At 47.0% G+C, this 22938-nt stretch overlaps 1 protein-coding gene across 1 annotated transcript in view; it reads right to left on the minus strand.

Annotated features, from left to right (window-relative positions):
* Positions 1-576: 576 nt before the first annotated feature.
* TSPAN7 (tetraspanin 7) overlaps positions 577-22938 on the minus strand; it is a 127373-nt gene continuing 105011 nt past the window's right edge. The window contains exons 5-8 of the mRNA XM_054384592.1: positions 22047-22202; positions 10085-10168; positions 3574-3646; positions 577-608 (exon numbers count right to left, since the gene is read on the minus strand). Of these exons, the coding sequence (XP_054240567.1) occupies positions 3578-3646; positions 10085-10168; positions 22047-22202 (309 nt within the window). The 3' untranslated portion in view covers positions 577-608; positions 3574-3577. The remainder of the gene's footprint in view (positions 609-3573; positions 3647-10084; positions 10169-22046; positions 22203-22938) is intronic.

Here is a 22938-nt window from a genome sequence, read left to right on the forward strand (position 1 = left end):
GGCGCAGGGAACAGCGAGGTAGGGTGGGGGAAGGATGAAAACCTTAGTAAAGCAATAATCAAACCAAGAAGTTAAGAGAAACACCCCCACCCCACCCCACCCCCTTCCCCCCCAAAAAAAAGAAAAATAAAGAATATATATATATGTATATATATATTTCATATACCAGTTTCTATGAACGTGTGCAACACTTATTAACCATGGGTGAGAGGCTAATTGTGCCCTCCAGTCACTACATGCACAGCCTGATCGACGCTGTTAATGGATTACCTTTTGTTAACTTACGATGCGACTATTGTGTGACCAAGAACATACACACGGTGCCCTCCCAGCCCGAGCCCTGGGGCGGGGGCAATCTGGAGGCCGAGGGGGGGACTCGGCTGCTCTCGGTGGCACCTTCACAGAATGGTAACACTACGCATGTGGGGACAGAGTTCGGGAGGGGGTCGAGGGGCGTGGGGGATTGCGAGTGTGCGCGCCGCACGTGCTTGCTCGTGGGGTGTGGGTGTGCGTGCGTGCGAGAGACAGTGTGTGCTAGAACATTCATGTCAGTCTTCCTCCGGGTCTGCAGCTCCTCATCTTCAGACAGGCTTGGTGCTTCTGAAAGACTGGAGAGAGCAGAAAAAGATAAAAAACCCCAAAACAGAACAAAAAGAAGTAGGTTTAAATCCGAACCAACAACTAAAGAGCAGAGGGGGATAAAAAAACCCCAACAAAACATAACAAAAAGAAGTAGGTTTAAATCCGAACCAACAACTAAAGAGCAGAGGGGGATAAAAAAAAACCCAACAAAACATAACAAAAAGAAGTAGGTTTAAATCTAAACCAATGACTAGAGAGCAGAGTGGGATAAAAAACCCCAACAAAACAGAACAAAAAGAAGTAGGTTTAAATCTGAACCAACGACTAGAGAACAGAGGGGGATAAAAAAAAAAACACAAAAGAAATAGGGTACATTGTTGTAATGGTTTAAATACAAACCAACGACTAGAGAACAGGGGAGGATAAAAAAAACAACAAAAGAAGTAGGGTAGGTTGTTGTAATGGTTTAAATCCAAACCAACGACTAGAGAACAGAGGGGGATTAAAAAAAAAAAAAACAAAATAAGTAGGGTAGGTTGTTGTAATGGCTTAAATCCAAACAAGTGACTAGAGAGCAGAGTGGGATAAAAAACCCCAACAAAACAGAACAAAAAGAGGTAGGTTTAAATCCAAACCAACAACTAGAGAGAAGAAGGGGGAAAAAAACCCCAACAAAACAGAACAAAAAGAGGTAGGTTTAAATCCAAACCAACAACTAGAGAGAAGAGGGGGAAAAAAAACACAACAAAACAGAACAAAAAGAAGTAGGTTTAAATCCAAACCAATGACTAGAAAGCAGAGTGGGATAAAAAACCCGAACAAACAAAACAGAACAAAAAGAAGTAGGTTTAAATTCAAACCAATGACTAGAGAACAGAGGGGGATAAAAAAAAAAACCACAAAAGAAATAAGGTAAGTTGTTGTAATGGTTTAAATCAAACCAACGACTAGAGAACAGAGGGGGATTAAAAAAAAAAAAAACAACAAAAGAAGTAGGGTAGGTTGTTGTAATGGCTTAAATCCAAACAAGTGACTAGAGAGCAGAAGGGGATAAAAAAAACAACAAAACAGAACAAAAAGGTAGGTTTAAATCCAAACCAACAACTAGAGAGAAGAGGGGGGGAAAAAACCCCAACAAAACAGAACACAAAGAAGTAGGTTTAAATCCAAACCAAAGACTAGAGAGCTGAGTGGGATAAAAAAAACCCCAAACAAAACCAAAACCAAACCCAAAAGAAGTAGGGTAGGTTGTTGTAAAGGTTTAAATCCAAACAAACTACTAGAGAACAGAGGGGGATAAAAAAAACCCCAAACAAACCAAACCAAAAAGAAGTAGGTTGATGTAATGGTTTAAACCTAAACAAATGACTAGAGAGCAGAGGGGGATAAAAAAACCCAGAAAGGTGTAGGTTGTTGTAGTGTTTTAAATCCAAACAAATTACTAGAGAGCAGAGGGCGATAAAAAAAAAACAAAAACAAACAAACACCAAAAAACCAACAAAAAGAAATAGGTTGTTGTAGTGTTTTAAATCTAAACAAGTGACTAGAGAGCAGTGGCTGGGGTTGTTCAGCCTAGAGAAGAGAAGACTCCAGGGGGACCTTAGAGCTGCTTTCCCATACCTGAAGGAATCCTACAGGAAGGCTAAAGAGGGACTTTTCATAAAGGTGTCTAGCAATAGGACAAGAGGAAATGGTTTTAAGCTGAAGGAGAGTAGGTTTAGACTGGATCTTAGGAAGAAGTTCTTCAGTACAAGAGTGGTAGGACTCTGGAATAGGCTACTCAGGGAAGTTGTTGTGCCTCCTTCCTGGGGTATTGAAGGCCAAGTTGGACGAGGGCTTGAGCAGCCAAGCCTGGCTGAAAGGTGTTCTGGCCCATGGTGGGGAGGTTGGAGTAGGTGGTCTCTAAGGTCCTTTCCAACCTAAGCCATTCTATGATCCTCTACCTCCTCTCCAGTTTCCTTATAAAAAAGAAGTAGGCTGTTGCAATGGTTTAAATCCATACCAACGACTAGAGAGCAGGGGGGGAGGATAAAAAAGCCAAACAAAAGAAGTAGGTTTACATCCAAACAGACAGATTAACCTGTCTCTTCCCCCAGCACAGAAGTGAGGGGAAGAAAACCACACCAAAACTTCAGGTTGAGACAAAGAGAGTGAGATAAAAATAGAGTTTACTGAGCAACTCAGATAATCATAATACAAATGCACAATTAGCTTAGCACAGCAGAAAGCAGCAGCAAGAAGCAGGCAGAAGCAAGCGAGCTAAAAAAGCCCAAGCCAGAGCTACTCCACCATCCCTCCTCTTCCTGCTGCCATCCCAGGGGAAGAGACAACATCCATAACCTGGATCCCAAACTCAGCAGCCGGCACAGGAAGCCTCCCATATTACAACCTGAAGTTCAAGCCCTATAGTACTTTGCTCCAGCCAGCACTTTCATTTTTGAAGCTGGTATGAGGCAGGATGGTATCAATAGCAGCAGACTAAAACTCAACCTCTGACAGTTGTTTTGGTTGCCAACAGCGCTCATGGCAGATCTTTTGCCCTCTCTTTCCAAGTGGAAAACTGAAATGGCAAAACATTCAACAGCACATTTCCCTATTGGTTTGGTTTGGTTTGGTTTTCCCCATCAGACAGAACATTGGGATGAAAATCCCAAAGCAAAGAATCCTGTAGGAAGACTTAATTCTCTATGAGTTTGCTATCCTCAGCAGAAGCAGCACGCAGCCATGACTATCTAGATCTAGATCTAGATCTCTAATCTATCTCTATCTCTATCTCTATCTCTATCTCTATCTCTATCTCTATCTCTATCTCTATCTCTATCTCTATCTCTATATATCTGTATCTCTATATCTAATCTATATCTATCTCTCTCTATCTCTCTATCTCTCTATCTCTATCTGGCCCCTATACCTGTATCTATATCTATCTTTATCTCTATCTATCATTATCTCAGGGTAAGTTGTACTTCATGGAAAGGAGGGGAAACTCACCTTGTTACACCATCTCGTACTGGTTAGCAGTAATAAACCGGGACAGGCAGCATGCCAGCAGCATCCCGATCAACTGTCATGGGTGAGAATAGGAAGAGAACAGAATTTAACTGAAATGAATGCAGAGCAAAGGAGAGGCCATGTCAAGCAAAGATTTCATGTTCTGGAGGTATGCAGAACGTATGGTCCTGCCCTGGCAACAGGGTTGGACTAGATGATCTTTCAAGGTCCCTTTCAAGTGCTAATGTTCCGTGATTCTGTGATATTTATGCCCTATTTTAAGGATACCTTGAGTATTGTGTCCAGTTTGGGGCACCTCAATACAAGAGAGGTGCTGGAGTGAGTGCAGAGGAGGCCAACAAAGCTGTGAAGGGCCTGGAGAGTAAATCTTATGAAGAGTGACTGTAGGAGCTAGGGATGGTTAGTTTGAAAAAGAGGAGACCTCATTGCTGTCTACAACTACCTGAAAGAACATTGTAGAGAGGCTGGTGCTGGTCTCTTCTCACAGGTGATTAGTGATAGAACAAGAGGGAATAGCCTCAAGCTATGACTGGGTAGGTTTAGACTGGACATTAGGAAAAAGATATTCACAGAAAGCGTGGTCAGACATTGGAATGTGCTGCCCAGGGAGGTGGTAGAGTCACCACCCCTGGATGTGTTTAAAGGTGGTTCGGATGTGATGCTTGGAGATATGGTTTAGGGGTGACCGTTGTAGACTAGGGTTAATGGTTGGACTTGGTGATCCTGAGGGTCTTTTCCAACCTGAATGTTTTTGTGATTCTGTGACTGCTCTGATCAGAAGAACAGCAGTCTTTCAGCACAGAACAGCAGAACAGCACAGAACAGCAGAAGAACAAAGTCTTTCTTTGTTGGATCTTCCCCTTTTATTTTTATCAGCAAGTATTTATTTAATAGGCAGCATGCTTTCGTTCCTACTTTTCCATCCTGTTGTCATTGCCTGGTCATGTCAGATGTGGATGGGTAGAATGGTTGGGGTATCAGCACAATGCCAACTGTGTTTCCCTTGCAAGTTCCTCCTGGCTCACCAGCCACCACGAGCTGCTGGGCCCCTTTAGCCTCTTAAAGTCAGCACCCACCACCAACATGAGCTGGTAGGACCCCTTAGCTGTGTTAAATCAGCACCCACCACCAACATGAGCTGGTAGGACCCCTTAGCTGTGTTAAATAAGCACTCACCACCAACATGAGCTGGTAGGACCCCTTAGCTGTGTTAAATAAGCACTCACCACCAACATGAGCTGGTAGGACCCCTTAGCTATGTTAAGTCAGCACTCACCACCAACATGAGCTGGTAGGACCCCTTAGCTATGTTAAATCAGCACTCACCACCAACATGAGCTGGTAGGACCCCTTAGCTGTGTTAAATCAGCACCCACCACCAACATGAGCTGGTAGGACCCCTTAGCTGTGTTAAATCAGCACCCACCACCAACATGAGCTGGTAGGACACCTTAGCTGTGTTAATGTTGTGGTAGGGAAAAACTTCGTAATGCCCCAAGGTGGTTCTGCTTTCCTTACAAATGATGCAGCTCTGGAGAAATGAGCATTACAAACCTGGAAATGAATAAATAAATGAAAAAGTCTTTCCCTGTTCCCTAGACTGTCACTCAGGTTATTGGACACAGCTCCCTGCCTTCCACTTGTCAATAAGCACTCAGTCACTCCAACGGTTTGCCTATTGCAGTCCGTTAGCGTTTCCTGCTCATGCCAGCAGTGTTGCTGTACTATAAATAATTCAGCCTCCCTGTCCTCATTTGAATCGGTCCATTAATTAACTCATGGCATTGTCCAGATTGTTACAGCCCATCCCTGGCTGTGGGGGTGAGGCAAGAGGGCTGCCTCTGCAGACAGACCAGCCTGCCCCGGACCTGGCTGCAAGCAGGGGCTGTCACCGCTGCTCCAGCTGGCTTGCCTGTGCCAGTGGGGCACCATATCTGCCCACCTCCTTCTGTGGGGAGAGTGCCTTGCAGGGGAGAGGTGCTTGAGGAGGGGGATCACAACCTTTCACAGTATCACAGTACAGTATCACAGTACAGTAGAGGCTGGAAGGGACCTCAGGAGATCACTGAGTCCAACTCCCCTTCCAAAGCAGGATCACTTAGGGTAGTCTGCACAGGAATGCATGCAGGTGGGTTTGGAAAGCGTCCAGAGGAGACTCCACTCTTTCCACCATGCCTTCCTCTCTCAACTGTTATACAGAAAACTGAGAGTTTGCCAGGAAACCTCTGATCTTGCCACAGGAGACTTGAAAATGTTGCTCAATTCTTTGGTTCAGAGCACTGGGAAATGAAGATCCCTCAGGTGCACCTCCTATACTACCATCCTGTTGGCCAAAGGTCACTCCAGAGAGCACAGTGCTGTGCATGAGTTCTTCATCTCTCCATGGTTTTCATGAGTCATGTCAGGCACATCACAGCTCTGACCACTGAAATACGTTCACAGCAATTTCCCTACAATCTTACCTCCTACCATATACCTGATAACTGGCTTTTTAATGTAGTTGGCTTTGCAGGAGTTAACATGGCCTGGAAGCTATGGGCTGCATGACATATTTATCACATTATTATACTGAAGAGAAACTGAAGTGCAATTTGAATTTCCATTTTATTTTGGGTCTTTGTATCTTCATCATTTCCAATTCTCAGAGAGAATTTCTATAAATAGAAGTGTGTTGAACTAAGCTGGCTCACAGGATCATAGGATGTTAGGGGTTCAAAGAGACCTCCAAATTCCATCGAGTCCAACCCCCCTGTCAGAGCAGGACCATAGAATCTAGCACAGGTCAGACAGGAACACATCCAGATGGGTCTTGAAAGTCATCAGCAGACCAGGTAAGCTACAACTAAGGGGTTTTATCCATCAGAAAGAATTGTTTAGTTCAGAGATTTACCTTTCTCTATTCTCAACATGCAAATGTCCAGGCATCCAGGTTCCCTGGTTCAACTTCTGGAGACAGAGTGTTTTCTATGTCACATCACTTACCTGAATCAGCCTCCTGTGTCATACCTCTAGCACAGGACCTGTCTCCACAGCAATTAGTCTTTACAAGCCACCTAGTCTTATATTAGATGTCAAGTCACCAACTGCATCCTGATATGGATCCCACTCCCTAACCCTGGTGCAAGGAGTGACAGAGGTGTTACCCTGTGCTAGCAGAGCCAAGACTCAGCTTCCCTATACCCAGACAGGAGTTGCAGGAGACAAGGTAGATGATGTCTGCACCAGAACTGTGTCCACAGGCAGAGCTACTCACATTAATGCTGACAGTAAAGAGGGCAGATGGATGTTGCACTGTAAGAGGGGCTGTAACCACAGGAGAACATACCTTCAAATGGTGGGAACTGTGCATGCTCAGCAACTGGGTCTGAGCACATGGAGAGTGCCTGACTTCAAGTCCTTCAGTACAAAGGGAATAATTTGGCCTTAAGTCTGCACTGAGACTCCCAAATCAGGGACTCTACTATAACCACAATCTAGCAGCTCCTCCAGACTCTGCCTCTTGCATGCCTTAAACCAGTGCCTGCATTGCAGTTTTATCTAGGCAAAACCCTTCATCACCTATACTGCTTGCATAATTTTATTCTCTGTTGCACACCACACAGTGATTGCTTTCCTGCTCTGAAGAGCACCTGCTAAACTTAAATTATTCCAGCATGGGCATCAGAGTCCAAAAAACAATCAAGTTGTATTTCATTGTTATTGTTTCAAACCTGAGAGCAGTGCAGACAACAGCAACAGCACAGCAGTTTGGGGTTTTTTTTTTTTTGTTTTTCAAATTCTGCCTCTGATTGGGAGGTCTGTGCCAGACCTATAAGATATGCAATGCCATTACATCAACTTCTCTATTCCTGGGAATCAGCACATTCCCCATGCTAGTCAACACCTAACAAATCAGGTGAAGGCAGGGCCCTTGAGCATGCTTTATTGTAGAAGAGCAACATGATTTAATTTGTCTTTTATTTAGATTAAACCTGTTCTCAGTAGGAACAGCAAAACCTTGCCTGCAGCTGGAGCACTGATTGGCATTACTGCCAGCCACTCTTAACCTGAAATCAATTTGTAAACACCATCCTTAATGGGGTCCAGCAAAACAGATTAGGCTGTAAATTACAACTGGCTGTCTTCTACCCTTCACACCCCGAGAGAGCCACATTTTGCTCCCCTGCATTCCCTCTCTTTTCCTTTTCACACATTCACAAACGGCTCAAGCAGATGGATGGCTGCTCAGAGCACCAGAGCCTTGGGCTTAGGCAGGAGAGCAACCTCCCCAGCTGGCAGCAGGGTGCACACTGCCATTGGACAGCTCCAAGCCACATCCAAACAGGCTTCTGTTTTCACTGGTAGCTCCAGCAGCAGCAGCAAAGTGCCTTCCTCCCTGCGCTGCTGCAGCCTGCTGCTGTCATCCCACCTTGTGCCAAAGGGCTCCTGCTCCAGCGGCCACACTCTGCCTGCACTGCCCACCCACCGTCCTCACAGACAACTGATGATCCAGACTAAACACCCAGACACATGTCAAAAGCATGACAGAGCTGCACTCTTCCTGCAGTCTCCTTTCCAGCTGTTAACAACTCTCAGGCAGGAGAAAATGATGCTCTGCCTATTGCATACAGAACACTGATTGAAGGTTTTCCTGACTGAGGCATTTGCCCCAGCACTATACGAATTCCAACATTCCAATCACTCCATTTTTCTTTTAGATAGTTTTACACAAGGCATTAAAAAAAGAGAGATGCTTTATAGCCTTCTGGTTGTCTGGAAATCAAACTGAAATAAGAGCTAAGGGTCCTACAGCAGTAATCAAGTCATAATCAGGGTTGGAGATGAACATCAAGACAACTGTGACCATTCAACAAGAACTGGAATAGCCTATCATAAACCCCAGCAAACAAAACTCCCCCTGCTCTGTGCACCAACAGCTCCACTGGTTTCACTGCTTCTGGATCTCTCTGTGAAGACCTGACATGCTCTGGGTGGCTGGTGGTTATGATGAACCAATATTTGTGCCCACATGAAACAGGCTGAGGGGACAAATCATGAGCTTCTCACATCTAACACCTAGGCTTCAAGGTTTACAGGTATGTCCATGGCATGGCAGTCAGCTGGTCTGAGACCAAGCAGTTTTAGGGCTCTCTCAGCTTGTGGATACATTGAAAGGACACAGAGGCTGTTTCCCATACAGCCTGGGGAAAGTTAGTCTGAAGAACACAGAGGTATTGCAACTACTAAGCAAATTAAACCTCAGAGAGATGTAACCAAAACACCTTGCAGGCAAGCACAGGCTGACCACATAGGGCAGCAGGGCCAAGAGGGCAACCACAGACCTCCCATTAATTTACTTGCCCATCACCAGCAACAGCACTGGCAAATCACTTCTTTCCAGCACAGCACAGTTAACTACTAACAGAATTAATGAGTTTTAGAAGTCAAATAATTTTTCCTATCACCTCACTTTTGCCAACCACCGGATAAACATTAGTCGTTCGACACATGTATTTTCTTCAGTGTTGCCTCAGGACCCAGATTTTTCATACTGTGTGAAGGAAGCAAAGGAAAGTTGCATGACAGTTTTTGAACAGGGCATTTGCAGTTGTGCTGTGCACTCTCTGCAGAGAAAAGGCAGATTGCCTCTCAGGTAGAAGTGGTTTAGGCATCACACACATTGCTGTGCATTTTGCTGAACCAATCTGCAAGCACTTTTGCATCACCTATGTTTCTCTCTCATTTTCTTACATTTTCAAGTGAGTCCTTGCAATCACACATGCAGTGACTAGTACAAAGGAGCATCTTGTTGAAAGTTGCAGGTGCTTTCCTGCCCATTCTTGATCAGAAGATTCTGACCAGACCTTTAGTTTCCCCAACTTCTATCCAGGTAAAGACAATTTGAATGTCAGGCAGCAGCGAACACCTTTTTAGCTCTCCTTTTGCCCCTCCCATGCCAAAATCCTTTTGGTGCAGGCAAGGAGTTAGTTTAACAATTTCATTTTGGCAGATCTCTGCTTAGTGTTCAGTGTTAAAAGGTGGGAAAATAAGAAAGGATTATAAAAAGAAAATGGTCACCAAAACCAGGTGCCTCCTCTGGGCTGTTGAGTATCTGGAGGTACACTCTAGATTCCTTTAAGAAAAAATAAGGCTGCTTAGAAGATAGAAGCCTCTCCAAACAAAGGGTAAGCTATTTGTCTTCTTAGCTGTTTATGCTCCATTTAAGCCAATGTTTTATTGGGTTAACCTCTATTTGACCCAGTAGAGGGACAAGTTGTTTTCCTTGAGCTAGTCATTAGCTCAACCGTAACTGATATTCCCAAGGAGAAACTTCATTTAAGTTGAAAAAAAGAAAATCAATGAACAGATGACCTCAGGACTAATGAGCATGCTGAGTTCAGTCCCTTTCCATAATCCTTCCTTCCTTGAAGTCTGGGTAAAGAAAAAGAGAGGGGTGGGGGGAGAAAGGAGGGGGAGTTGGGGAGAAGAAGGGAAGTGTTTATGCACTTACCTGTGAGAACGCAATCCCAAAAGCCACTCCAGCTATGATTCCCATATTTGTCTCCATAAAACTGGTCACCAAGTCATAACAGCCCTAGAGAACAAACATAATCATTCCTTGTATTGACCTTCCCTGCCACGAATGCATACATAGAAATGTCTCATTTAAAATGGGACTTGGGCTAGGCAGCATTTTTGCTGTCATTTCCTACGATGTCACCTTTTGGTTTGATAGCAACTCTGAGTGCATGATGGAAAGTGGTGGCAAGCCCAGGTCTTTTCACAAGCAAGTGTGTTCCCAGTACTTTTAAAAGCTAAATGTGATGTTGCACTCATTTTTATAGGGCTTATTAAAGAAAGCCAGTTTGCATTGTTTAAAAACCCCACAAACATTAACACAACTTTGACCTGAACCCAAACCATGTACAGTAAAGTTGTGATACAATACAGATGTCAATGAATAACTGATGCTGATTTCCTATTACTACAGATACTCAACACAAGCATGCTTCAGGTGTCCAGTGAGGCATTCTGCTTGCCTTCTCTTGTTGAAGGATACCAGACAAGCTACTCAGCAATACACACACAACTTAAAACCATACAGCAAAGTTATCAAGGGTTTTGTATGAAGCTTCTTTGTTCGTTTGCTCTTAGACATTAAATTCCCTGTCCTGCTCCCCAATCTCTAGCTCAGACCCTGACTCCATCAGCCAATTTACAGCCCACAATGGGGCCAGAAAATTCATATACATTTCTGCCCTTCTCTTGGACAGGCTTTTTTGAGATGCTCCCCTCAGTATAAGAATTTTCCCCAAGTTGCTCCCCTCTCCTAAGCATCTGAAATTAGCTTTTCTCTGTTAGTGGTGTCTAAATGAATCTAAACATGAGACACAAAACTGGAAGAAAAAAAAAAAAGGAGAAAGCTAGCATCTATTTTTTCTTTCATTATTAAGCCATCTGCACACACAAGCTAGAGCCAACTCTCAACCCCTTTTGCCGTGCTTTCTCAAATGACCAATACCCCTCTCAGTTTAAGGTCAATCCCAGGGCATTTTGTTTAAAGTTATAACTTTATTAATTTTGTCAGAAGTTGGAAAACTCCAGAAATAACAGTGAGTTCCCTTTGCTGGTTTGGACTCCTGTCCCATAAGAGAAGAGTGTCTCCACATTCCCCCTCCATCCACACACCCCTCACTTCTGCAAATGCTGCAGGAATGCTTTACATGACCTGAGAGCATTAGATGCTTGCAAAAAAAAGAGCAGGTAGAAAGAAAGGACAATGCCCCTTGTCAGAGACAGGCCATTTGTGAACTAAATAGTATCTTTTCTTTAACTTTTTTTATGATATCAAAAGACATTTTATTTCATCCTGAGAGTAATGAAGTGGTAAACCTAATAGTAGCTGAGAACCAGCACAGCTGTAATTAATTTCTGAAATTTTTGAGTGTACATATTAATTACCTCTTACACAGCATGTCAGATTCAAGGTTGCTTATATAACACACCAAGCATCTATAGTTGTGGGTCTTACATGTTATGAAAGGAGATTAGATTTCTCAAGCAGTGCTTTCATTCTGTCTGACATGGCTTAATGTTCTCCCAGCTCTTCTGAAACCTGTTCTGCTCAACAGCCTTCAAGAGATGCAACATCTAACAGCAGTGGTAATTTGAGGGAGACAGAAGAGCTCGTTAAACAAACGTGCAAGTTTTGATCACTCTCCTCATCTGAAGACTGTGCTTTCCCAAAGCACAATAATCTGTTTCCCAAAGCACATTGCATAAATATGGCTTCACTGCTCAGTCCTTTCTGTGCATGGAATCAGAGTATAAGAAGCACCCAGGAGCTGGATGTGCAGCACACAAGTACATAAAGCACTGTCTATACGCTTCTGGGTGCTGGTGTCCGCTCCAGAGGACAGAAGTGACAATTTAGCAAGTATCTGATCATTCTTGACTTTAAACATCTGTTCCTTTATTAGGATTTTAGAAAGGAGTAGTTCTTGAGGTGCGTTGGTAACAAACTCTGAAGATTAAGAGCACTGGATGAACGTTAATTAGCTAATTCTAATGACAGCTCTTAAAGGTAAGTATTAGTCCCATCTGAGATGAAGAAACAGACTCAATGATTTACCCAAGGTCACTAAGCAAGTTTGTGGCAGGATTGGCAAAGAAAATGCATAAATGTTTTCTTTTAGTCCTGTAATTAGATCATTAGTTTAATCCCCTTCAGATAATTCATCATTAGTCCTCATAAACTGCTAGTAATTTGAGTAGCTCATAGAGAACTTGTCTTGCTGAGAGTTTAGCAAGATCCTCCAAAAAGATGTATTCCAACTCTAATTATCCACAGGAAGGGTAACAAGGGTCTTCCACAACACAGACAATATGTATTGGCCTTTTGTCTCCAACACACACAGACAGGCTGCCAGAGTTGGGGATGTTCAGCCTGGAGAAAAGAAGGCTCTGGGGAGCCTTACAATGTCCTTCCAGTACCTGCAAGGGACATTTCACAAGGGCTTGTAGTGATAGGACAAGAGGGAATGGATTGAAGCTTGAGGAAGGCAGATTTAGACTGCATATCAGTATGAAATTCTTTACAGTAAGGATAGTGAGACACTGGAACAGGTTGCCCAGGGAGGTCGTGGATGTCCCCTCCCTGGAGGTGTTCAAGGCCAGGTTGGCCAACTTGGGCTAGTGGGCGGTGTCCCTGCCCACGGCAGGGGGGCTGGAACTAGAGGATCTTTAAGGCCTCTTCCAGCCTAAACCATTCTCTGAATCTCTGAATGAATTTCTGAATCCAAGTGCCTATTTTTAAGATGAGCAAGAGTCTTGAGTCAAAGGCAGTGACATTTAGGTCCCATCTGAAGTGAAAGCATAGGGCCACACAACATTTTCACCTGCCTGCTTTTTGTTCCCACACCCCTTTCAGAAACATCCCACCTTGCTCAAAGGTTTGGGACAATTTTGAGATCTTCACAACCTTTGATTACAAATGGCTGTCTCAGAAAATGGGACAAAACGCCACAGGACATCCAAACTTCCCCTAGGTAATTAAATCAAGTAATTAAACCAATTTCTTCCTGAGGAATCAGCAGTCCTTGTCTCAGGTGACAAGTGACTGGCATTTGACAGGAGAGATGCTTAGGAGCAAGCACCCCTGGAAGGGAGTTACTAGCTCTGAACTAGCAGAAGCTTATTCATCCCTCAGATGCTTCCTACAATTTAGCAGCCCTCTTTTGCCAAGGAGAACTCACAAGTGGACAGGGATTTCTCTGTGCATGTAGAGCAAGCCTGGCACTTCGGAGAAACACCAGATCAGTGCTAGGAATGCAAAGAGCATCTGCTCAGTTAAGCAGTCAGGAAAAGTTGAGAGTGCATGGCCATCCTGAAGTGAAAACGTGGGACCTGCTGGTAGAGTTCAAGTTATACCAGAAAGCAAAGATAGGCATAAGAAGGGTGTCAGGATGAGCTGCCCAGGAGGCACTCTGCCTGCAGCAGGTGCTGGCTGTACTGCACATCCCCAAGATCCACTCTGTCTTGCCTCTCACCTTCTTTCCACTTGTAAAAAAACAGAGAAGTTACTACAAGGTCACAAAATGCAACTGAATGGAGCAGCTCACACTTTGGTTCTCATGCAACTCAGCAAGATTACTCTGCTGGTGGTGCCTGTGAGTTTCTTAACAGATGGATGTCACCAATGTTCCACATATGTCTGCAACAAGTGGGTCTCATTAAACTGTTACAGAAAATAGAGGTTTAGTGGAAAACAACCCTCTAATGTGTGTGTGTATATATATATAAACATGTGCTAAAAAATATTGTTCACTTGAATAGTTTTCAAAGGAAGAAGTTTTAGGCTGTGCTCAGCCACCACTCCAACCTCCTGATTCACAAGTGAATGAGGTGAAGGAGACAAAACAGAGAGGTACTTCCACATTTCTCCTTTTAACTACTCAGAACTTCTATTTATTTTTTAATTCAACTCTGAAAGTAAAAAGCAGAAAAGAAAATAATCCGTAAGCCTGACCAAGCTATGCCCCAACTCTGCACAGTAACTTGGCCACAGTATAATTCCTTTTACCAACAAACTTTTTGTTGCCTCTCTTGCAAATCTCAAGTGAGAAAGACAGTAATGGTGCACTAACACTTAAAGCAATAACTTGAGTTGTATTTTTGCAGCACAGTCTCTGCTATATATGCTGCACTGTTTCCTCTTTATTCCTCTCTCTGTGTTTTCTGCATTTTTATTCTCCAATTATTCCTTTTCTTCTTGTTTCCCAGTTTGCTTTCCGAGCTCTAATCTGTTTTCCCAACCTGCTCCTTCAGATAACCCCAGGGGAGGGGGTTGCTTTGGCTGTGCTATGCTTGGAGCAGCACATGTTCAAAGATGGAAGAGTCACTGTCAGTGCACCAGCCAACCACAATTCTTGTGGTCAGTCACCCATGTTTTCTCTGTTTGGGGTGATGCTTAGGCTCTGGCACTGAAATTACTCTTTGAATACAAGCACAAGTAAAACTTGTCCTTCTCTCCACCTAGCTAGGTCTTTGTCCTCAACAAAACCCCACAGCATTCAGCAGAAGAAACCTGGAAGTGCTGATCAACCTAACCCTCAATGGCAGTTGAGCATTCCTGTGCCCAGCCGGCATTGCCTCTGCGTGCAGAGCGGTACCTCAGCCTCTGCTGTGAGGAAGAGGAATAAATCCTCTCCTCATCAGGACTGTTGCTACATCTGGTCACTTCAGAAAGGCCAGCTTGAAAACTTCAAAAGCAAGTTGGGGGGTGGGGGGGGGGGGAGGTCAAAGCCCATCCTTACTCCAGCCCCAAAAAAGTTATCAGCGAAGCATTTGAAATGAAATGCGATTGCAGGCATGTAAATGCTCCACGGGTGTACTGACTGCTGCAGTACTGACTGCTGCTGTACTGACTGCTGGTGTACTGACTGCTGGTGTACTGACTGCTGCTGTACTGACTGCTGCAGTACTGACTGCTGGTGTACTGACTGCTGGTGTACTGACTGCTGGTGTACTGACTGCTGCAGTACTGACTGCTGGTGTACTGACTGCTGCTGTACTGACTGCTGCAGTACTGACTGCTGCTGTACTGACTGCTGGTGTACTGACTGCTGCAGTACTGACTGCTGCTGTACTGAGTGCTGGTGTACTGACTGCTGGTGTACTGACTGCTGCAGTACTGACTGCTGCTGTACTGAGTGCTGGTGTACTGAGTGCTGGTGTACTGACTGCTGCTGTACTGAGTGCTGCTGTACTGACTGCTGGTGTACTGAGTGCTGCTGTACTGACTGCTGGTGTACTGACTGCTGCTGTACTGACTGCTGCTGTACTGACTGCTGCAGTACTGACTGCTGCTGTACTGAGTGCTGGTGTACTGACTGCTGGTGTACTGACTGCTGCTGTACTGAGTGCTGCTGTACTGACTGCTGCTGTACTGACTGCTGCTGTACTGACTGCTGCTGTACTGACTGCTGGTGTACTGAGTGCTGGTGTACTGACTGCTGGTGTACTGACTGCTGCAGTACTGACTGCTGCAGTACTGACTGCTGCTGTACTGACTGCTGCTGTACTGAGTGCTGGTGTACTGACTGCTGGTGTACTGACTGCTGCTGTACTGACTGCTGGTGTACTGACTGCTGGTGTACTGACTGCTGCGGTACTGACTGCTGCTGTACTGACTGCTGCTGTACTGACTGCTGCTGTACTGACTGCTGGTGTACTGACTGCTGGTGTACTGACTGCTGCAGTACTGACTGCTGCTGTACTGACTGCTGCTGTACTGACTGCTGCTGTACTGACTGCTGGTGTACTGACTGCTGGTGTACTGAGTGCTGGTGTACTGAGTGCTGGTGTACTGACTGCTGCAGTACTGACTGCTGCTGTACTGACTGCTGCTGTACTGACTGCTGCTGTACTGACTGCTGCAGTACTGACTGCTGCTGTACTGACTGCTGCTGTATTGAGTGCTGGTGTACTGAGTGCTGCTGTACTGACTGCTGCTGTACTGACTGCTGCTGTACTGACTGCTGGTGTACTGAGTGCTGCTGTACTGACTGCTGCTGTACTGACTGCTGCTGTACTGACTGCTGCTGTACTGAGTGCTGGTGTACTGAGTGCTGGTGTACTGACTGCTGCTGTACTGACTGCTGCTGTACTGACTGCTGCTGTACTGACTGCTGCTGTACTGAGTGCTGCTGTACTGACTGCTGGTGTACTGACTGCTGGTGTACTGAGTGCTGGTGTACTGACTGCTGCTGTACTGACTGCTGCTGTACTGAGTGCTGCTGTACTGACTGCTGGTGTACTGACTGCTGGTGTACTGAGTGCTGCTGTACTGACTGCTGCTGTACTGAGTGCTGCTGTACTGAGTGCTGGTGTACTGACTGCTGGTGTACTGACTGCTGCTGTACTGAGTGCTGCTGTACTGAGTGCTGCTGTACTGACTGCTGGTGTACTGACTGCTGCTGTACTGACTGCTGCTGTACTGACTGCTGGTGTACTGACTGCTGCTGTACTGACTGCTGCTGTACTGACTGCTGCTGTACTGACTGCTGCTGTACTGAGTGCTGGTGTACTGAGTGCTGCTGTACTGAGTGCTGGTGTACTGAGTGCTGGTGTACTGACTGCTGCTGTACTGACTGCTGGTGTACTGACTGCTGCTGTACTGACTGCTGCTGTACTGAGTGCTGGTGTACTGACTGCTGCTGTACTGACTGCTGGTGTACTGACTGCTGGTGTACTGACTGCTGCTGTACTGACAGCTGGTGTACTGACTGCTGGTGTACTGACTGCTGGTGTACTGACTGCTGCTGTACTGACTGCTGCTGTACTGAGTGCTGGTGTACTGACTGCTGCTGTACTGAGTGCTGGTGTACTGAGTGCTGGTGTACTGACTGCTGCTGTACTGAGTGCTGGTGTACTGAGTGCTGGTGTACTGACTGCTGCTGTACTGAGTGCTGCTGTACTGAGTGCTGGTGTACTGAGTGCTGGTGTACTGAGTGCTGGTGTACTGACTGCTGCTGTACTGAGTGCTGGTGTACTGAGTGCTGGTGTACTGACTGCTGGTGTGATGTCTGCTGGTGTACTGACTGCTGGTGTACTGACTGCTGGTGTGGTGACTGCTGGTGTACTGACTGCTGCTGTACTGACTGCTGCTGTACTGAGTGCTGGTGTGGTGACTTCTGGTGTACTGACTGCTGCTGTACTGACTGCTGGTGTACTGACTGCTGGTGTGGTGACTGCTGCTGTACTGACTGCTGGTGTACTGACTGCTGCTGTACTGAGTGCTGCTGTACTGACTGCTGCTGTACTGAGTGCTGCTGTACTGACTGCTGCTGTACTGACTGCTGGTGTACTGACTGCTGCTGTACTGAGTGCTGGTGTACTGACTGCTGGTGTACTGAGTGCTGGTGTACTGAGTGCTGGTGTACTGACTGCTGCTGTACTGACTGCTGGTGTACTGAGTGCTGGTGTACTGAGTGCTGGTGTACTGACTGCTGGTGTACTGACTGCTGGTGTACTGAGTGCTGGTGTACTGACTGCTGCTGTACTGAGTGCTGCTGTACTGAGTGCTGCTGTACTGACTGCTGGTGTACTGACTGCTGCTGTACTGACTGCTGCTGTACTGAGTGCTGGTGTACTGACTGCTGCTGCACTGAGTGCTGGTGTACTGAGTGCTGGTGTACTGACTGCTGCTGTACTGACTGCTGCTGTACTGACTGCTGCTGTACTGACTGCTGCAGTACTGACTGCTGCTGTACTGACTGCTGCTGTACTGACTGCTGGTGTACTGACTGCTGCTGTACTGAGTGCTGCTGTACTGACTGCTGCTGTACTGACTGCTGGTGTACTGAGTGCTGCTGTACTGACTGCTGCTGTACTGAGTGCTGCTGTACTGAGTGCTGCTGTACTGACTGCTGGTGTACTGACTGCTGCTGTACTGACTGCTGCTGTACTGAGTGCTGGTGTACTGAGTGCTGGTGTACTGACTGCTGCTGTACTGAGTGCTGGTGTACTGAGTGCTGCTGTACTGACTGCTGCTGTACTGAGTGCTGGTGTACTGACTGCTGGTGTACTGACTGCTGGTGTACTGACTGCTGGTGTACTGACTGCTGCTGTACTGAGTGCTGGTGTACTGACTGCTGGTGTACTGAGTGCTGGTGTACTGAGTGCTGGTGTACTGACTGCTGCTGTACTGACTGCTGCTGTACTGACTGCTGGTGTACTGACTGCTGGTGTACTGAGTGCTGGTGTACTGAGTGCTGCTGTACTGACTGCTGCTGTACTGACTGCTGCTGTACTGACTGCTGCTGTACTGACTGCTGCTGTACTGACTGCTGCTGTACTGACTGCTGGTGTACTGACTGCTGCTGTACTGACTGCTGCTGTACTGACTGCTGCTGTACTGACTGCTGGTGTACTGACTGCTGCTGTACTGACTGCTGCAGTACTGACTGCTGCTGTACTGACTGCTGCTGTACTGAGTGCTGGTGTACTGAGTGCTGGTGTACTGACTGCTGCTGTACTGACTGCTGCTGTACTGAGTGCTGCTGTACTGACTGCTGGTGTACTGACTGCTGGTGTACTGAGTGCTGCTGTACTGACTGCTGGTGTACTGAGTGCTGGTGTACTGAGTGCTGCTGTACTGACTGCTGCTGTACTGAGTGCTGCTGTACTGACTGCTGGTGTACTGACTGCTGGTGTACTGACTGCTGCTGTACTGACTGCTGCTGTACTGACTGCTGGTGTACTGAGTGCTGCTGTACTGACTGCTGGTGTACTGACTGCTGGTGTACTGACTGCTGCTGTACTGACTGCTGGTGTACTGACTGCTGCTGTACTGACTGCTGCTGTACTGACTGCTGGTGTACTGACTGCTGCGGTACTGACTGCTGCTGTACTGACTGCTGCTGTACTGACTGCTGGTGTACTGACTGCTGCTGTACTGAGTGCTGGTGTACTGACTGCTGGTGTACTGACTGCTGCTGTACTGAGTGCTGGTGTACTGAGTGCTGCTGTACTGAGTGCTGGTGTACTGAGTGCTGGTGTACTGAGTGCTGCTGTACTGACTGCTGGTGTACTGACTGTTGCTGTACTGACTGCTGGTGTACTGACTGCTGCTGTACTGACTGCTGCTGTACTGACTGCTGCTGTACTGAGTGCTGGTGTACTGAGTGCTGCTGTACTGAGTGCTGGTGTACTGAGTGCTGGTGTACTGACTGCTGCTGTACTGACTGCTGGTGTACTGAGTGCTGGTGTACTGACTGCTGCTGTACTGACTGCTGGTGTACTGACTGCTGGTGTACTGACTGCTGGTGTACTGAGTGCTGCTGTACTGACTGCTGGTGTACTGACTGCTGGTGTACTGACTGCTGGTGTACTGACTGCTGCTGTACTGAGTGCTGGTGTACTGAGTGCTGCTGTACTGAGTGCTGGTGTACTGACTGCTGGTGTACTGACTGCTGCTGTACTGACTGCTGCTGTACTGAGTGCTGGTGTACTGACTGCTGCTGTACTGACTGCTGCTGTACTGACTGCTGGTGTACTGACTGCTGCTGTACTGACTGCTGCAGTACTGACTGCTGCTGTACTGACTGCTGCTGTACTGACGGCTGCTGTACTGACTGCTGGTGTACTGAGTGCTGGTGTACTGACTGCTGCTGTACTGACTGCTGCTGTACTGAGTGCTGGTGTACTGACTGCTGGTGTACTGAGTGCTGCTGTACTGAGTGCTGGTGTACTGACTGCTGGTGTACTGACTGCTGCTGTAATGAGTGCTGCTGTACTGAGTGCTGGTGTACTGAGTGCTGGTGTACTGACTGCTGCTGTACTGACTGCTGGTGTACTGACTGCTGCGGTACTGACTGCTGCTGTACTGACTGCTGGTGTACTGAGTGCTGGTGTACTGACTGCTGGTGTACTGACTGCTGCTGTACTGACTGCTGGTGTACTGACTGCTGGTGTACTGACTGCTGCTGTACTGAGTGCTGCTGGACTGACTGCTGGTGTACTGACTGCTGGTGTACTGACTGCTGGTGTACTGACTGCTGCTGTACTGACTGCTGGTGTACTGACTGCTGGTGTACTGACTGCTGCTGTACTGAGTGCTGCTGTACTGACTGCTGGTGTACTGACTGCTGCTGTACTGAGTGCTGGTGTACTGACTGCTGCTGTACTGAGTGCTGCTGTACTGAGTGCTGGTGTACTGAGTGCTGCTGTACTGAGTGCTGCTGTACTGACTGCTGCTGTACTGAGTGCTGGTGTACTGACTGCTGCTGTACTGAGTGCTGGTGTACTGAGTGCTGGTGTACTGACTGCTGGTGTACTGACTGCTGCTGTACTGAGTGCTGGTGTACTGACTGCTGGTGTACTGACTGCTGCTGTACTGAGTGCTGGTGTACTGAGTGCTGGTGTACTGAGTGCTGCTGTACTGAGTGCTGGTGTACTGACTGCTGCTGTACTGACTGCTGGTGTACTGACTGCTGCGGTACTGACTGCTGATGTACTGACTGCTGCTGTACTGACTGCTGATGTACTGACTGCTGGTGTACTGACTGCTGGTGTACTGACTGCTGGTGTACTGACTGCTGCTGCACTGACTGCTGGTGTACTGAGTGCTGGTGTACTGACTGCTGGTGTACTGACTGCTGCTGTACTGACTGCTGGTGTACTGACTGCTGGTGTACTGAGTGCTGGTGTACTGACTGCTGCTGTACTGACTGCTGCTGTACTGACTGCTGGTGTACTGACTGCTGGTGTACTGACTGCTGGTGTACTGACTGCTGGTGTACTGACTGCTGGTGTGTTGACTGCTGGTGTACTGAGTGCTGGTGTACTGAGTGCTGGTGTACTGACTGCTGCTGTACTGAGTGCTGGTGTACTGAGTGCTGGTGTACTGACTGCTGGTGTACTGACTGCTGGTGTACTGACTGCTGCTGTACTGACTGCTGCTGTACTGACTGCTGGTGTACTGAGTGCTGGTGTACTGACTGCTGGTGTACTGAGTGCTGCAGTACTGACTGCTGCTGTACTGAGTGCTGGTGTACTGACTGCTGGTGTACTGACTGCTGCTGTACTGACTGCTGGTGTACTGACTGCTGCTGTACTGACTGCTGGTGTACTGACTGCTGGTGTACTGACTGCTGCTGTACTGAGTGCTGGTGTACTGACTGCTGCTGTACTGACTGCTGGTGTACTGACTGCTGGTGTACTGACTGCTGCTGTACTGAGTGCTGGTGTACTGACTGCTGCTGTACTGACTGCTGGTGTACTGACTGCTGCTGTACTGACTGCTGGTGTACTGACTGCTGCTGTACTGACTGCTGGTGTACTGATTGCTGATGTACTGACTGCTGCTGTACTGACTGCTGGTGTACTGACTGCTGCTGTACTGACTGCTGCTGTACTGACTGCTGGTGTGGTGACTGCTGCTGTACTGACTGCTGGTGTACTGACTGCTGCTGTACTGAGTGCTGGTGTACTGACTGCTGGTGTGGTGACTGCTGCTGTACTGAGTGCTGGTGTACTGACTGCTGCTGTACTGACTGCTGCTGTACTGACTGCTGGTGTGTTGACTGCTGGTGTACTGAGTGCTGGTGTACTGACTGCTGGTGTACTGACTGCTGCTGTACTGACTTCTGGTGTACTGACTGCTGCTGTACTGAGTGCTGGTGTACTGACTGCTGCTGTACTGACTGCTGGTGTGTTGACTGCTGGTGTACTGACTGCTGCTGTACTGACTGCTGGTGTACTGAGTGCTGGTGTACTGAGTGCTGGTGTACTGAGTGCTGCTGTACTGACTGCTGGTGTACTGACTGCTGGTGTGTTGACTGCTGGTGTACTGAGTGCTGGTGTACTGAGTGCTGGTGTACTGACTGCTGCTGTACTGACTGCTGGGATGTTGACTGCTGGTGTACTGGCTGCTTTCACAACAACTGCTCCTGGCACAACGTCACTGGTACCTTCTGGTTTACTTTAGTGGCAGCCACGGTCATGTTGCGCAGATCCTGAGTATTACAATCACTGGAGTTCATGCAACAGCTTGTAGGGATGCCGTGCTTGAAGAAGTAAGGGCTGGTGCTCCAGTTGGTGTAGCTCTGAATGCCACAGCAGCTCAGCTACAAGGAATAAAAGACAGATTTTAAACCAACAAACCAACCAACCAGAAATAAAACTAGTACAGAATCATCGCTGCCCATTTAACAAGCTGTTGGAGGTTAAGGGAAATTGAGAGTTAGTTGATACAACACAAACAGAAGTCCTCCAGAGGCTAGAGAGTCCCAGGGGGACAGGCAGCTTGGCCAAGGATATTGTAATCGTAGGATCATAGGGTGTTAGGGGTTGGAAGGGACCTCTGAAGATCATCAAGTCCAACCTCCCTGCCAGAGCAGGACCATAGAATCTAGCACAGGTCACACAGGAACACATCCTGATAGGTCTTGAAAGGTTCCAGAGAAGGAGACTCCACAACCTCTCTGGCCAGCCTGTTCCAGTGCTCTGTGACCCTCACACTGAAGAAGTTCCTCCTCATGGTGAGGTGGAACCTCCTGTGCTGTAGTTTATATCCATTACCCCTTGTCCTCTCACAGGGTGCAAGTGAGCAGAGCCTGTTCCCTCCCTACTGACACCCAGATATTTATAAACATTTGTTAAATCCCTTCTCAATCTTCTCCAGACTAAAAAGCCCCAAGGCTCTCAGTCTCTCCTTATAGGGCAATGCTGCTGTCCCTTCAGCATCCTGGTAGCCTGCATTGGACTCTCCAGCAGATCTTGAACTGGGGAGCACAAAACTGGATGCAATATTCCAGGTGTGGCCTCACCATGGCAGAGTAGAGGAGCAGGAGAACCTCCCTC

This window comes from Indicator indicator, chromosome 1, assembly GCF_027791375.1.
Source record: "Indicator indicator isolate 239-I01 chromosome 1, UM_Iind_1.1, whole genome shotgun sequence".
Taxonomy (NCBI): Eukaryota; Metazoa; Chordata; class Aves; order Piciformes; family Indicatoridae; genus Indicator; species Indicator indicator.